Source organism: Pinus tabuliformis, chromosome 2_1 (genome assembly GCF_031772625.1).
Source record: "Pinus tabuliformis cultivar Carrire ecotype Pingquan chromosome 2_1, CPIR1, whole genome shotgun sequence".
Lineage (NCBI taxonomy): Eukaryota > Viridiplantae > Streptophyta > Pinopsida > Pinales > Pinaceae > Pinus > Pinus tabuliformis.
In genome coordinates, this window is record NC_142299.1 from 311,072,584 (window position 1) to 311,091,219 (window position 18,636).

Sequence of the window (18,636 nt, forward strand, 5' to 3'; positions counted from 1 at the left end):
TCATACCAAGTTACCCATCCCAAATCAATGAAAAAATACAATAAATTCTTTAAAAACAAAAGGAAAATGGTGTCCACTGCCCATATGAAATTTGCCAACCAAAAACAATGAAAAACAAAGTTTTTAAACAAGGAAAACAAAAAAAAAATAATCTACATACCGTTTTTATGGAGAAATTTGTGATCTCCTCTTGAAATTCTCCAACAAGCACTTGGATTTGCTTCCAAACCCTTCAGCTCCTCTCTCCCAACACTTCTCCTCCTCCAACGCGCGCCCAAGTCAAAAATGACATAAAAAAAAATCGCATTTTGGCTATTATAACCCGCTGCCCCGCGCCCCGACGATTTTTATGGAAAAAATCGCGATTTTTTCGAAAAAATCGCGCTATAAAAAAAATCCGCCGATTTTTTGCGATAAAACGCGCGATTTTTGCGGTAAGGTGAAAAAATCGCGATTTTAACAACACTGCTATTTTCTAACTTAGTTATTGACATATTGTTGGGATTTTATTTTTTATTTTTATATACTAAATTTTGAATAATTTTATAATTTTTATGGCTCTGACATCCCCGCGTTTCCCCAAAATTTCCCTAAATTTTGGGGTTGTTTATATACATCCCCCTTGTGCATATTCCCACTCCCGCGTTTTCCCTATCCCAAAAACTTGGTGCAACATTGATTTTTACATGGCTAAAACCCTTTATGAGTGAAGCAATCCACAACCCCATCCAACATGGCCACTTGAGGCAATTTTATTAATGCGAAAACGAAAAAAAATAAAATTAAATAAAATTAAAAAATATAAAAATTGTACAAGAGAGTTTATCACAATCGATTGTTAGCAATAACTCTCCATGCTCTTTAAATAGAAATCATGGACCAACCGGGTGTTAAGCCACAGATCAATAGCCATTGGAATTAAAGAGAATATGAATTGTCCAATCACTTTATGTCTAGAACCTAAGTTGCATGACACTGGGAAATAGGTACGCATTTCTGAAATGGAGACACACTGGAAATGTAACCCCCCAAAAATTTGGAAACAAGGAAACATGCACATATAGATTGAAACTTGGAAAGAAATAATTATGAATAAATGAGCAAGAACATTTAAATGACAAAAATAAATGACACACAATGTTCCACCATCACTTATATTGGGATCCTCATCATTAGTATCACCCTTTGCCTCTACCTCAATCCTTTAGGGACATTAATCAGCACCACCCAATTTTGATGAAACTACCTAATCAAAGCTTTAAAATATGGTACAAAAATCCTAGCATGCCTGATCAATGATTTTGGTTTGAGTGAAAGGTACCTTTTTGCTAAGGCCATGATAGAGGAGTCCAACAAGCAATATCACTAACATCGAGGTACATAAAGGGCTTGGTGTTCATGATTAAATACCAATACCATACCTTCATACATTATAGAATCTAATGAAAATAATCATGAAATTTTGAAAACTGTGAAGTTCGCTAAATTTTGAATAGAATGTGAAATTCTACTTTTAACATAAGACTAATGAGGTTGGAAACCCTCTCAAACATCCTAAAACAATTAATGGCAATGTTAAAACTTCAAGTAAAGTGGGTACCAAAAATTAATTTCTACTACGCTACTCGAACTGCCTCTGCACCCTGGTCAATTTGGAGACAAAAACATGCTTTAAAAATTCAATTTTTCTTCTTCTTTTAAATGTCCAAATGGGACATGATAAACTAATTTTCTTTTGACTCAAATATATTCTTTTTTACTCTTTTATTCTTTTTGACTCTTTTACAAAATCATAATGATAAATATACATTATGAAGACCAAACCTAGTTACAATTTCAACAGACAAAAGTAAATTACCCTCTACCAATCATTTGGCAGTTGGTAACTACCTCCACCTCACCCCACAAGTGGCAGGTAGTTACTAGCTCATTTATGAGCTTTACTTCCCATATTCAAAGACAACATCCTGTCTTTTAGGAAAATTATGGATCAATCATATCCATAATTATAATTAATCCAATCATTTAGATTAGATGCCTACGACTTAATAAATGGGTAATTATTAACCAACATTAAATTGCATCCTTTATCTCTTTCAACTAGATGTAACTTCTACACTAATTTCCATACTCCTTATTTTTATTAACAACAAAATAAAATACAAGATTTGCACTCAACCTTTATCAATCTATCACACAGATAAACTAATTCCAAAAAAGTATTTAAAGTTATGACACAATCATACTTGACCACATTTACAAACTTACAACCATAGTTGAAGGAAGCGTCCCCCCCCCGGTTCCAAGGCCCGAAGCGCGTCCTGTGCGGATGCGTCCAGGAAGCGTCCCCGGAAGAGCGCTTCCAAAATTCGGAAGCGCGCTTCCGCCTGTTTTGGACGCTTCTGCCTGTTTGGGATGTTTGTTTTGAGTATAAATGCAAAAAATTATAAATATATATATATATAGCAGACGCTTCGCTTCCTACATTTTTGGAAAATGACGCTTCCGCATCCCCGCTTCCAAAAAATGTCCCCGCTTCGTGCAACATTGCTTACAACAAAGGCTTCAAGTCAAGGGACATCACGAGACTTTTTTATTTAGGCTTTGATCTTAACTGATTTGAACTTTTGATGCATCATTTATTTGTCGACTTAGGCATGGTCCATAGAAGTGTTCCTGACATGACCTTTGCCTTACTCATAAAAGGTGCCACATAACCATAGTTGACCCCCACGGCTACCCCACAAAAGAAGCTGGCCCTATTTTGATGTTATAACTTATAACGCTTGAAAATGCATTTTGAAGAAGTTGTTTAGAATTATTTTGCTTGGAGATGACTTGGCTTGCCTAGGAGAGTGCACCCATTTGGCTTCATAAGGCAAAAAGTTGCACACATTTGCACCAAACTGGTGTGATCCTTTCTTAAAAAAATTTGGGTACACCCCTACTAGAAAGAGGAATAACAAGTCCTTATCCCTTCATGAGAGGCGATGTTTCTAAAATCATTTTCAAAACATATCAACCAAGATGTCACTCATGGACACCCTTGTCTAGCCCACAATTCTATATGCTTATGAGGTTTGGGAACCTAATTTACTAGACCCTGATTGATCTTCAATAGAAAGTGTATAGGTCATCCTCCTTCACCACATCATCCAATGCAAGCATACAATTCCTCACCCCTTCATTCTTGTAGAGTTAGGAGTGCACCCCTCCTGACTTGAGACAATGGTCTCATCTCTTTTCTCCACCATGTTCAGATCTTCGTTGATACAGTGAAGGGCATGAGCGGTAACTGTACCTAGCTTATTGTTCATTAGATTCCATTGCAACAACTTGTCTTTTGACTGTATCGTGGTGTTGGTACATTGGAGTCTCAAATTTCCTTACTTTGGTTGGTATTATGATGGACTAGCTTACTCCATGCAGATATTCCCTGTCTGCACAAAACCACCTATTACCAATCAAACAAGAAATAAATAAAATCATCTAAGGATATCTACAGGGTATATGTGCAGGCCACTTGGATAAATCCTTAGGGTGGGTTACGTCCGAAGATGGCTTTATATCATGACTTCATGTAATGAGGGATGGACTCAATGTTCGGCCCCATTACATGCTTTTCCATTAGATGCATGCCCTTCAAATCCCCTTGGCACAGTTCAAAATTGGCTCTTAGACTACCAATTGAGATCGACCACTAGATTGACCGATCAAATAAGATCTCCCAGTTGTGCCATCTCTGACAGATTAAGACTAAGCAACATTTCATCTTTTGGTGTGCACTTTATTATGAGATCCACGAGATATTTCATTGTTTTTTCAAGGGGACCCATAGCCTCTCCAATTTCTTTCAATGTTCAAACTAGAGATGTCTAGCCATGTACATGTAGGATGCCATGAGAATTCATTACCACATTCTCCAAGCTCCTTGACCAAATATTGTTCAGTGGAATATGTCCTTTCTAGTGCTCTCATCAGTTAGGGGCACCAAAAGATAAGAAACATTATTTCAGAGGAAGGAATATTAGAAGATCAACAAAAGATTGAATCTATTAAAGGGTGGCCAACTCCTAAGAATATAATAGAGGTAAGTTCATTCATGGGGCTTGCTAGATAGTACAAAATATCCATAGAAGAATTCTCCAAAATTTCTCATCACCTTACATCTTTATAGTAAAAAAAAGGTATTAAATTTGAATGGGCACCAAAGTGTGAAGAAAGTTTCCAACTATTGAAAGAATTGGTTACTAGTGCACCTATTCTCAAAATTGCTAATCCAAACAAGGATTTTGTGGTACATAGAAATGCTTGCAAAAAAGGACTTGGTGTTCTTACTCAAAATGGACATGTAATTTGTTATGCCACACATGACTTGGAGTTTGATGCAACAATTCTGCACTAAAGATGTGAAGACATTATTTAATGGAGAGAAAAATTGAGTTAAGGACAGACCATAGTGGTTCATAATACTTATTTTTGAACAACCACTTTTAAATTATAGGCAAACGAGATGCTTGGAATTTCTTAGTAAATATGACTTTTATATTAAACATATCAAAGGGAAGGAAAACAAGGTTGTTGATGCACTCATCCAAAACATACAGGCAATGCATGTTACAACCATGAGCATGCCCAAATCATGTTTGCAAAATAAAATTTTAGCAATTCTTATCAATGCTACAAACATTGGCAGTGGGATAAAATCGACAAGGGTCTAGAAAACCAAAATATCATAAAAATCATGAAAAAATAGGCAAAAATCGGCAATCATCAGCGAAATTAAGATACCACCAAAATATTGGTAAAAATCAACAAACATCGGCTAGGCCAAAAAATCACAATAAAATCGAGATGTTTGCAACATTGATTCTTATTTCAAATCAACATTTCCTATACGTAAAAGGGATTATAAGTTGGAAGAAGATGTCACTATTATGTATCAAAAAAGAGTATATGTCCCTAACTCTTACAAATTAAGGAAACTGGTAATGGAAGAAATGAATAATGTTCTATATGTTGAACATCATGGATACCAAAAGACAAATGTAGTAGCAAAAAGTCAATACTTGTGGCTACAAATGAAAATGGGTGTTGTTGATTACATAGCCAGGTGTGTTGAATGCCAAAGAGTAAACATTGAGCATAGACGTCTAGCAAGTTTTCTACAACCATTGTCGATCATGGAGTGGAAATGGGAAGTGATAACCATTTATTTTATTACCATGTTGCTGAAGGAAACATGATTCAATAATGGTAGTGATAAACAAATTAACAAAAGTTGTTCACCTCATTCCAGTTAAATTCAGTTGTAAAGCAACTGATATCACAAAAATTTATGTGGAAGAGATTGTCAGATTGCATGGAGTACCTAACGCAATTGTTTAGACAATGATCTAAAGTTTCCTTCAAACCTTTGGAAAGGATTGTTAAAAGGTTTTGGTACAAATTTGAATTTTAGTACAGCACATCATCCACAAGTAGATGGACTATAACAGAGCAAGTTAATCGAATAATTGAAGACATGTTAAGGATGTATGTGATGTACAAGCCATCCAAGTGAAAGGATTACTTGCATTTAATTGAATTTGCCTACAATAGTGGATATCAAGCTTCACTAAAACCAATTCCATTTGAAGTTTTATATGGCAAAAAATGTAACACCCCAATTAGTTTGGACAATACAACAAACAGAATAGTACTTGGGCCACAATTATTCAAAAAAATGGAAGAGTAAGTGGTTAAGATTAAGTCAAAATTTAAAGATAACACAGAACAAACGAAGAGATGCAAATAAAGGTAGAATACCAAGAGAATTTAAAGTTGGGAGCATGTATTGTTGAAAGTGAAGCCGGAGACAAGTTCATTGAAGTTAGGAAGCTACACCATGCTAATGGCCAAATACTATTGTCCATTTGAAAAATTGGAAAGAATAAAACAAGTTGCATACATGCTTGCATTGCCTACTACCATAAAAGTGCATAATGTGTTTCATATGTCATTAATGAAAAAGCATATGCATGATCATAACCATGCCATTAACTGAACTTTGATTTGGGTAGAAGCAAAAAAAAACCTTCCACGTGCAACTAATATGTATATTGGATAGGAAGGTCACAATGCTTAGGAATGTCCAATAGACCTACTAAATCCCTAAAGAAGGGACATGGGATTATGAAGTGTGCAAAATCTAGGGGGAGGGGAATGATCCCCAAAACAGTAATGTATTTGTGTACATGATGAATGGATAAAAGTCGAACCATGTAAAATGTAATATGATACTCGGAATCATATTAAAAAGATACATCGTAGGGCTGCAGATGGAGAAGAAAAAAAAAATGGGAAGTTGTGATTCCACAAGACAAGAAATAAACATAGCTTAGAGAGATCAAAGGGGCCAAAGAAAGATGCTAATATTTTCTTCATAAGCCTAAGTCCTTTGCTTTATCTTTTCCTAAATATTATGACCTTAGAATTAGTGGGCAAAAGAAAAATGTGTACTTCCCATGAAGATAAGTGGTTTATTATTGGCACACAAATATATCCCATAGTTTTGGGCATGCAAAGAGGGTTGGCATTCATTTCTCTCTGAAGTTTTTGTTCCTAAGGTCTAATCTTCCATGGTATGATTATACTAGAATTATGGAAATGGGCATTGTGAAAACTATATGGAAATTATGCCTATGAGCAAAGTAAATTGCTGGCATTCACTAAAAATTATTTACAACTAATAATCCTCAAAGTCCCCAATAGTGAGATTTCTTAGCAGTTTTGGGTTTTCACATTAAAAAAAGAAAAAAATCCTTGACCAAATTAAATTCTTCCGAGGGCAAAGAGGGTCTTCTCTGGATGAGGAAGGTTGTCCAAAGGAGGAAATTTGTCCCTACGCTGCCAAATTAACACCAATATGTATCAAACTTTATTTTCTACCATAAATCAGTGGGAAAGACTACTCAACCTCAAAGGAGGTAGTTTTGGGAAATATTGAATATTTAACACACTTTGGAAGATAGTATGGCTTCCTAAACAACATTTTTTGTAAAGTGGACTCGAAGAACCTAAATCCAAAAGACAATTACCAAGGCATAGGAATATTCTTAGGATCCAGGCATGGACTTTTGTCAATGACTCGTTTGGATTTAGATCATGTTGCAATTATGGACATCTGCAGTGATTGCGCACAAAAAGTAAATGCTCCAGAGATAATGGAACCAACAAGAGTATCAAGCAACCAACAAGCCTCAAAGAAGAGGCCAAAAGAAAAAGATGAAAATTTACAGAGATAAAACAAGAAGTTGTGGAAGATGACCAAGGGGCATAAAACGTCTTAAGGTCCCCAATGACAGCTTTCCAATAGGATTTCATCATGTTTTTTAGAATCAACCTTTTGGGAAAGAATGAGAAAGGATGTTGGACATGATGTGATCCTTAAAATCTAAGCAGATAAATACTTGAACATGACATGGAAAATGACCAATCTAATTGAGTTGTTGGGATAAAACCGGATAAGTGGGAATAAAACTGGATAAAGTAGAAGCAGCAAGCCAATGTGGAAGTTAAATCTGCTCTACAACGAGACCAACATCTAAATAGATCAAGGGCATTGTATAGAAGATGATTGATGGGGAATCATAGTCAAAACATGATGTCATTTTAATTGTCAATAGTCAAGACTAAATGGCATCTTAGTTTTGTCCATGTCATCACCAAGAAAAGTCTCTTTTTGCAATTGAATTCCGCAGAAATGGCTAACCCCTTATCACAAGACAATTAAGTTTTTCTCTACAGTTCAATTTTGTGGGAGTGACTATCTCGCGACAAGCAATCCTTTCTTGCTTTTACGTTCTCCAAGTGTCATTGCCTTGCACTAGGCAATCCTTTTCAACATATCAATTTTGTCGATGTCATCATTCCACAGCAAATTTAGAGGATAAGATAGAACATTGTTGAGTTGCATTTCAATGATGACTGTCAATACCTACAGTTTGGATAGTCTCCATTTGCATTTTAGTTTTGTAGGTGCCATCACTTGGTATCTAACAGTAAAAAGAAAGATTGAAAATTTGAGAAATGAGAGGTGGTTTGTAGTGAACATTATAAAAAAGATATAATGTTTGCACAGTTTTCCTTAGAGCTGAGGTTCAACATGCAAGAGTTGTTGAGACCTGCGGAGCCACAAAAACAATTGACTAAGAAAAAGCCGCCAGTTAAAGATAGCCAGCAATATTCATGATATTGTTCGATGCCACATGGCAGAAGCAAGCTACTCAATAGAGAAAGAATTGATCTCAGAAATAAAAGAATATATGGAGCTAATGGAATTGTTGACGGAAAAAAGTGTAAAATACCTGGATGAAATTCATTGAAACTGCAAGCAAAAACAACCAAGAGAACAAAGCAAGAATTCATGGTAACTAGATATCATAAATATGACCATATAGTGATTATCATTTTTTAAACTGTCTTCAAGGATCCCTATCCTGTCTTTCTGAAATTTTTGGCTATAGTTAATCTGTATTTGGTGTAAAGGTTCATTTGGCCAATTTGCTAGGAACAGCATAATTATATGCTAGTACCCTTATAGTCTCCTGCCAAATAAAAAGCTAATATAATGGAAAAGTGATATAAACAGAAATGGAGCAAACTAATATAGAAAGTTATTCCAATCCAGACAAGGCAGGCATTCTCATTCCAAGTAATGCAAATGCACTATTGACTGAGTAACATATATTTCTCCTGGAAAGGATGATTAAATAGTAAATACATCGACTTGACCTGTATCAAGATATAGTGTTACCTATCTACTAAGTACTAATTACAGAAGTTTTATCTAACTTCTTGTTCAAGCAAGATGAAATTTAGGTCTCAAAATGAGCCATAGTCATGTAACCAAATATATGAAAATTTATTAGTGATGTTTCAAGGTAAAACTGAAACTGAAAATTCTAAGCACAATGAACAATCATAATGTGACATAATCAAGTGCAAATCATAACATGCATCATTTTTATCCTACTTTTTCATATTCAGTTGTCACAAAGTCTCCATATATCTTTTCATTCATACTGTTCATAATACAATGTCCACAATTACATTCAGCAATCATTCAAGCACAACTATCACGACGAAATATAGAAGCGACAAAAGAAATTTACATCTATGTTATGAAACATTACAAAACAAATTCTGGAATGTAACATGCACAACCAATGCATGGGTGTAAGGATACGATCAAGAGGAACAGAATGAGCAGGCCTCTTTTTTGAACCTTCAGATGAATCCATATTCAGAAGACAACCTTGCAAGAGCTTTTGCTGCCTGTATTATCAAGGGTCAAAAATCACTTAACTTTTGAATTCAAAATTCTCAACACTATCTAAAAGACCAACATTTTCATTTATCAAGCCATAAAAGAAACTGAACAGAATCTACCAGCATGATTTCAACTCGTACATAACATGCTCAAAGTGTAGCCATACAATAAAATCTCACCTGGTTGAACCAATGCCTGTAAAAGAACGTGCACCCTTCATTTTTGAACACTCTCGAGGATCCTCCTAGGAAAAGAAAAAGTATAAAGGTTGCAATAAGTGTTATGTATCTGCATATTAGTAACTCTTAATGATAATGCAAATGTGAGCTTTCGGAAAGTTTGACTGCAGAATTACCCAATGCATAGCATAGATCATAGAAAGTTAAAAGGCATTGGGACCTTTTTTTTCTTTTATCACCCTTGGAAACCCTATGCATAAATTTAGCGGTGGATTTGAATCCCATCTTTCACTTATCGTAAATGCTTTAACACAGATTTTATTGCTAATTGAAATAGTATGGCGTGAAATAGTTAAGCATTTACAATTCACCAAGAATAGTCCCAAAGTTGTAACCAAGGAAAACACTAGAGGTGGGTGTGTGCATGCGCATTATAGAACCTGTCACCCCTCAGATTGCATCAGGGTAATCCAGTTGTGCAGTTGTCCCATCCTCAGAGCTGATCCTGTTCCATGTCGTTTTTTAGTAGATATCTGAGCCTACTGATCCATGATCAGTTGGGACTTCATGATTTCAAAGGACTTTTTGGTTTACCATGATGAGCAAAATGCTGTGACAATGTATCAATTGTATATTTTACTACACCATGCTTATTGAACTATGTAAAGTAATTTTTTGTTCACTTAGGTGGTTCGCTAGACCCTTGTGGTTTGTCGTGGCTCTTCCATCGGGGTTCCATCACAAGGCAAGTCCTGCCCTTATGGCTCAGTCTAACTATCTCATTACAATCATGTATGGTCAAGGTGGGTGTGTGAGGGTCTTGGGATGGGTCTATTAGAACACATAACTTGAGTTTCAATAGATCTTTTGACATTAGCTCTTTGTAATAGTTGTGCTATGTTGTTCTAAAGGTGATGCACCTAGAGGACACTTTTTCTTTAGTGGTAAGCACGAATCTATATATGTGTGTCACATTTTGGCTTAGGTGATGAATTACCTAGCACTTTGTGGATTATTTGGCATGTTTTTGACACATGAAAATCAAACATCCTTATGTGGACCGCCCTTCCTTTTCTACATAATTTTATGCAGCTGGATAATTGAGGGGGCCTATCTCAAAGCGCCTAGCCTTGTTAAGGACTTTTGCACTCGTATTTTGGTTTGTCAGGGGATGACACATCCCCCTAAGTGGAGCATTACCTCTTCTGGCACACATGTTGAGGTATGTACCATATCTCATAAGATATTTCGCTAGATTTCATGGGGTCCTTCCCTTTGATCATGATATTGTTGGCTTTCCTTGCACATAGATCTAGGTTTGATGGATGGTTTTAGCCTTCACTCCAATGAATATGATTATTGGCACCTCTATAAGCAGGTGGTTAGACATTAAAGACCATACCTAGATCACTTTATCACTATTTTAGTGGGGCATCTCACCCTTGAGAGAGCTATTGTTGAAGATTTAAATATAAAAGATTTTTAGATATTTCTTGGTAAATTTATTGCATATGAGTGGCAAATATTGGGGTGCTTTGAGATTGGATTTGGTGTTGCTTAATTTACATGCAAAGGATAGTCACTTGGTCTATTGGATTAGTGCATCTACTACATCGAACAAACCTGGTGTGGTATTACCCTCTACTTTCCTCATCATTTTGGTATCGATAATAATTTACATTTACATTTTATCTCTTAGGAGTGACTATAAATTTCTTTTATATCTGGTGCTATTGTAAACTCAAGTAACTAGTTGAAGGTGCATCTCTTTTAGAGACCAATCTTGTGAATTTTTTGCATTATTTTGCAACGTTTTTAGGGTGGTTAATATTGAAATATGTAACTAGGTTCGGTCTTCATAATGACATATGTAATCATGATTTTATGTATTTGTTGTAAAGAGAAAAAAAAATATTATTGTCATTCTTGAGGCATGGGTTTCATGCTCAAGGGAAATTTAGTTTTAGGCCAAGCAACCATTGAGTACATATAGGGCTTGTCATTGAGTCTACAAGTCAATTAAGTCATTGTCATGTATGGAAGACCTTTTTGGGCATGGTACATATTGTAAAGAAAGGTTATTTGAGTCAAAATTAGAGTCAACGGACCTCCAAGACCTTGTCAACAAGCAAGCAGCAAGTCGGCCTCAAGGAAGCAATTCATACCCCTAGAAAGTCTATAAATAAGAAGGAACTCGACCTCATTTGGAGACACAACAAGCAAGATCGATCTCCTAAAGGAAGAAGCTGGAAAAGGACAGAAAAGGAAGAAAAGAAAGATCGAAGTTTTTGGGTTTCTCTCTCTTTCTTGTGTTGGGGTTTCTAAAGTTGATGGGCAAATCGAAATGTCGGAAAGTTGTTGGGCAAGTCGAAGTGTTGGAAAGTTGTTGGGCAAGTCAAAGTGTTGGATAGTTGTTGGGGTTGAAGTTGCAGAAGAAACTAATGCGTCGAAGTTGCAAAAGAAACTATTGAGTCAAAGTTGCAGAAGAAACTGTTGGATCGAAGTTGGAGAAAAAAAGTTGTTGGGTCAAAGTTGCAGAATAAACTGTTGGGTTGAAGTTGTAGAATAAACTGTTGGGGTCGAAGTTACCGAAGAAGTTGCTGGAGTCAAAATTGTTGGAGAGAAAGTTCATCAAGGAGAAAGGTTGACTTGGTCTTGGAGGGGTATTTGTCAGGGGTCTTAGATCTTGGAGTTTGTCATTGGAAAATTTTATAAGAAGAGAAGAATTCTTGTGGGTTTTCCTCTCAAGAGCAAAGGTTTTGGCCCTGGTTGATCGCCTACTGTTAAAATTGGCAACTAGGGACAAACTCCATGTGGGTCATCTTATTTATGGCAGCTGATATTTTTCTTAGATCCCTCTCATCGATAGGTGTAGGATTGATCTAAAGATCATCCGATTCCGATAAGTATTCATGGAGATATGAATTTATTTGTGTTATGGGACAATTCGTCAAGGTCGGCCAGCAACTAAATTGCCCCCTCTTGTGCTCCACGTTTTGATATAAATACAAGTGCCTTGCAAGTCATTTGTACACACAACTCTCTTGAGATTTCTTCTTGTCCATTTGTTTTTGGTTTTAGTGGAAAGAATAGTCTTTAAGGGATAAATGTTGTCCTAAAAGGATGCCCTAAACGCAGTCCTAGATGATGCCCTAGCAACTCTACGCATGACCTAGATCTAGGATGCAGTCAGCCCTAATCCTCTATGTTGTCAAGGAAGAAAGCCCTCATCTACTACATTGTCCCAAGGGTGACCCTAACCGCAATTATGGAGATGCCCTAAATACGCAGCCATGGAAATGAAGGCAAAAACCCTAGCCGCAGGTCTAAGGAGGAGAGATGCCCTAATCTTAGTTGCTACGCTGCCTAATGGAGATGGTACCTAAACATTGTCTTAGAAGAGAAGTTCTACACAAGTAATGCCCTCGTTGTCATGGAGCTCTCACACTTAAACGCCGAGGTAAAGAAGCCACCTCCAGTTATCCTTAACATTGTTCTCTAACTGTTGTTTTGATTGTCATAGATTGTTGTCTTAATGGAAGCCTATTTTTGTAACCTAAATGCTAAGAGGAGAAAACATTGACATTGTTATGTTCTAGGCCACAGGCCATAGCACTATAGATAGCCACCTTGAATATGACAATTGGATGTATAGTGCAGCATAGTGCACAATGGGACAGCAATGGTACAATGGTACAGCAATGTGACAAGAATGGAACATGGTGCAGCATATGGTACAACAATGGGACAACAATGGTCAATGGCATATGGTGCACAATGGGACAGCAATGGTACAATGGTACAGCAATGTGACAACAAGGTACATGGTGCTGCAAACTCATTGGGTAGCACAATGATTGGAAAGCAGCATGTTGGGACAGCAGCATGTTAGGACAACAGCATGTTAGGATAGCAGCATGTTAGGATAGTAGCAGGTTGGGACAGCATAATGATTAGGACAGCTATGACATTGTGCAGCAGTGGCACAATACGACAACAGCAACAGAAAGTACATGGTGGTTGTACATAGTGGTATGGTACATGGGATAGCAATAACAACAAGGTGCAACAAGCATAGTGCTGCAAGCACATTGGGACAGCAGTATGGTATTTGGTGTAGCAAGTACACAAAGCAGCGATGGTGCAACAAGCACGCATGGTGCAGCAGTGGCACAAGGTACAGCCGTGCAACATAAGGTGCAGCAGTATGATGTGTACAGCATGGTCATAAGGTCCAGCATTGTGATGATGGGTGCAGCATGATGACAAGATGCAGCACATAGGTGAAGGAGTCACCTTGGAGAATCAGTTGAAGCGGCATGTCTTCAACTAATCTCATGTATCATCTTCTTAGAGATGATCTATGCTCTTATCTAAACAAGTCAAAGTGCTGACTTCTGTTGTAAATGTACTATCTCTCTCTCTCTCTCTCTCTCTCTCTCTCTCTCTCTCTGTTGAACTATTGAAGAACATATAAGAAGAATTGAGCAAGGGTTTCCCCACATTGGGGTTTGTCCCTAACTGGCACCACATCTTGTGTCCTCTTATCTTGGCTTGTCTCCTGCGATTTATGTTTATGTTCTATCTGCAGTTTACTTTAATGCTGATGTGATTGCTAATCTGGAAAAGATATTGAGCTAACTGTGAAATTTGAAATAAATTGCTCTAAGCATAGAACATACCTAAACTTAACACCTACATCTTGTGTCCTCTTGTCTCATCGTTCTTTATGATTTGGTAGTTGTTTGATGATAAGAACACTAAATATAATCAAGAGAAAGAAGAAGTAATTAAGTAAAAATATATCACAAGCAATTATCAAAGTAAGAGAAATCACCTAATCTAGCTGCCCTACATTTCTCAACATGGTATCAGAGCTAAGGTGACAAGACAAGAAAAGGCACCTAGTAGAAGGATCATCAAAAGGAATACCAAGAAAGGTCAAGGCATCAAAGAAGACATCAAGAAGGGATACACAAGGACCGAGCACTATCAAGGAAGGAACCAAAGAAGACCACAAAACCCTAAGATCATCTAAAGAAGGGTTCCACACTTGAAGCATCCTTGGGAAGCACTCACATTTTACAATCATCATCTCAAGTAGAAGAAGATCTCAACGACCCCATCTCTAAGAAAGAAGGACTACACATTGAAGCATCTTGAGTCTCTACATCAAACAGGAAGCTTTGCCATCATCATCAAGGAATCAAGGTGATCTCCCTCTTCTTGAGTCAAGGATCACTATCAAAAGCATACTTGAAGGAAGTCATCTTCTATTATCAACGTCGTCAAGAAAGGCATCAAGTTGAAGATTTCATCATCTAGGAGTATCCTCACATGACAAGTATCTTTATATCTATGTCTAAATCTATCAAAATGACTTTGTTTTGCAAGGAGAGCAACAAATTGGTTGGGTCATCAAACTTTCTTGCATGGAGAAGGAGGACAAATTTGATCCTCATAGAAAACGAAGTCGTTGGACATGTTAAGGGTTCAATCACTAAACCTTTAAAGGAAGAAGCTCAAGGTCTAGCTAAGTATATGAAAGGGGAAAGAAGGGCTCAAAGGATCCTTATAGAATCCATCAAGGATCCCCGCATACCTTATGTAGCAAAGTTGGAGACATCAAAAGAAATCTACGAGAAGTTAGTAGAATTGTTCTCCATAAGCACCGCTAGAGAAGTCATATCTTTAAGAACCGAACTATATAAGATGAAGGTATCAAAGGAAGAAGGAATAGCCTCATATCTTATGAGGGTGTCAAAAATAGGAGACCAACTACAAGAGTTGGGGGAAATAATGTCCAATAAAGAAATGACCATCGTGGTGCTCAATGCACTACCTAATGAATGGGGCAACTTCGTATCAAGCATCTATGGAAAGAAGGAAGCCACCCCATTCAGTGAACTCTAGTCATTGTGTAAGATTGAAGAAACCAGGTTAAAAGCAAAGTGTGATGTGGGACCAAGCAAACAAGTTCAAGCATTTGCTGCCATGGCTAAGAGAAAAGGAAAGTTTGGGAAGTTTGGTCCTCAAAAAAAGAAGAAGATTGATATGTCAAAGATCTAATGCTATGGTTGTCAGGAATATGGGCACTACAAGAGAGATTGTCCTAAACTCAAGAAGGACATCAAGAAAAGGAAAGAAAGAATTGAAGCCCATGTCACCAAAGAAGTAGAAGAACCTAAAGAGAAGAAACCCAAGAAAGAAGGGATAGATCTTCACTATTACGGTCTCTATAACAAGGAAAAGTAGAAGGTGAAAAGACCTCTACTATGGTTAAGGATTATTATTAGATGGAAAGCATTGTTAGCATGCATCATATTAGAAGCATACGATTGAAACAAGAGCTCATGATATCTTTATAGAAACTTGAAAGATAGTTGAAGTAGAAGTCTACATGAATGTAGCAATCATCATAAAAAGGAAGGAGCTCTTGGTAACCTCATTGAAAGCATAAATAGTCTATATGGTTGAAAGAAAGTCATCTAGAATGAGAGAAGATAGAAAGAATTCATCATACACTAAGTCACCTGACACGGGGATTCGAGATTCGTGGTGTCGGATTCGGACATGCTGACCCCCGGAACAGGACACGTTAGGACACGTTATATATTATTTTATTAAAAAAAAAAAAAAATATATATATATATATATATATATATATATATATATATATATATTAAAAATTAGATATTATCGTATTTCTTACACAAATTTTAATTAATGATACAAATTTATTTATTTCAAACATAGATCTTCATCTATAGCTATTAGCATGCATAGTACATACAAAATTCAAATACATGTCAATCTATTATCTATTTCTTATGCTTGGCCCTCTTGCCACCACGAGAAATGTCTAATTTTTTAGTCTTGTTGGAAAATCAGGATCTTTGTCATTAATATCACCCTCTAAGCATTAATATCCAGAGGTATCTTTGTCATTACCTCTCTATCTGTATAGGGATCTTTGTCATTAATATCACCCTTTAAGCATTAACATAAAGATAGAACAAGCATAACACGTCATGTCAAGATTTTGTTTGAGTGATGCGTACATTTTTAGGAGGGTCATGATACAGGAGTTCGACAACCAATGTCACTGACATCAAGGTACATAGAGGGACTGGTGCTCTTGATTAAATATGAGTTCCATACCCTAATACATGACAAAATTCAATGGAAACATTGCAATCCCCCCATCCTAAAATCCTGAAAACTGATAAGTCTGCTGGATTTTGAATGAAATCTAAAATTCTACTTTCTCCATATGAAATCCAATGAGGTCGGAACCACTCTCAAACATCCTGAGTCATTTCATGGTAATGTTAAAAATTTAAGTAAAAGGATGAAAATGAAGATTAAGGAGAATGTTTTCCAAAACAGGACACGTTTCCCAAAATCGCGACACGCTTTTGAAAATTGTGACACGACCTCGGATTCGACGTGTCATATGATTTGGACACGAATCCAGACCAAATCGTGTCAGATTCGTTGGATTCGGGATTTGTAGGGGGTTTAGGACGAATCCGGTGACTTAGATCATACATTATTACATCATCATCATTAGAAAGGAGCATTTGCAGGGCGAGGATAATTAAGATCCTCCATTGAAATCTTTATTAGAAGGTTCACCTCTCTTGGAAGAAGCAAGTGTCTCGCTGAGAATTTCACCTTGTATGGGGTTCACTGGTTAGAAGGATGATGGTATGGTGACAAAGAAATGCAACGTTCAAGCAAGGAAAGGAAGTTGTCGAAGGAGGTCTAGATGACCAAAAGGAGAAAAGAGGTATCTATATGTTTGATAGATTAAGTCATGTCATCGTATAGTTGTAGATAGCATGGGAAAATGCTCTAACTCATGAGCAAGATCCAAGGAAAGGAATCTCTTCCTTTGGAAAGATGCATGAAGGCATGGTTCCCATATTGACAAGATGAAATCAACATAATATGTCCTCATATGGAATATGAGGTGGTTGACAAAGATGAAGGAACCACGGATGGACGTTCCGGGGGAGAAATATGTGAAGAAAGAAAGAAGAGATCGTGAAAGATGCAACTATGGTCACATAAGAAAAGGAAATCAACATCTGATGACTAGAAGAATTGGCTATGATATCTCCATAGAAAGGATATGAAGACCATGATTAAGTCTGTAAAGAAAAGAAAAAACCCTTGACATTGAAAGCCTTGGAGATATAATTATGAAATGCAGGATGTTAATGTTGCAAGAAGCAGATGTCATGATGAAAGACCATCACAAAAGGTAACTTTGATTTGATGTTCATTTTTATTTTTGAACAATATCTATATGGGTTGATACAAGACTTCCGAAAGAGAGTTGTAGATGTCACCTACAACTAGCACTCATGTGGTTGGATAGAAGATCCTAAAGGAAACGTGACTTGGACGAGGTAGTTGTATGATGACAAGCCAGATGTGGATTGGAAGATCGCTTTCTAATGAAAAGAAAGATGACATGACTATTGGTTCAATCCTAGGGTTGGTTAAAGGAAAGTGATGGACAATCAATGCCCTACGAAGAAGAACTAGAAGATGAAGGCCCCATAATGAAGAAGATGAAGTTCATGACATCGAAAGGAGCTCTACTAGCAACTTATAGTACCATTATCTCCACCAAAGAGTTGTTGTTGAACAAGTCCTCAGTTAACAGGTAGCTTGGGTATATTCCTTTTATAGGAATGAGTTGGTCCTCCCTAGTTAAGAATGAGTGACAGACACGATTCTCTACTTCATGTGTCACGCACTAGAACAAAACTAATAGTTGTAAGTCTTAGTGAAGGTCATGAAGAGAGATAGACACATCATTCTTGTCTCCATATTGTGAAGAAAGAATGGAGGATTGGGTAAGCATTTGAGATTGATTTTGATGCTCTTTGAGGATGTGGTAGGGCATCCAAGATAAGGGTAGTCGAATAGGAAATTCCTTAAGGATGTGTTATTCCAAGATAGGAATTGTCCTCAAAGGACATAACCTGTGAACACTCGGGTGGGGTATGTGCCTTGAGAGACAATGATGATGGTGGTTGTCAATCATTAGTCTTGCCATCATTGTGCTCTAATCTTGTGGAGAGATAGAGCTATTACTCAAGGCATTGGTATGTAACAATGTTGGTTGGT

At 36.9% G+C, this 18,636-nt stretch overlaps 1 protein-coding gene across 1 annotated transcript in view; it reads right to left on the reverse strand.

Moving 5' to 3' along the window:
- Positions 1–18,636, reverse strand: part of LOC149200091 (homeobox protein LUMINIDEPENDENS-like) — a 213,205-nt gene that overhangs the window by 52,944 nt on the left and 141,625 nt on the right. Inside the window, exons 10-11 of the mRNA XM_089402584.1 lie at positions 9,493–9,557; positions 9,230–9,318 (exon numbers count right to left, since the gene is read on the reverse strand). Of these exons, the coding sequence (XP_089258710.1) occupies positions 9,230–9,318; positions 9,493–9,557 (154 nt within the window). The remainder of the gene's footprint in view (positions 1–9,229; positions 9,319–9,492; positions 9,558–18,636) is intronic.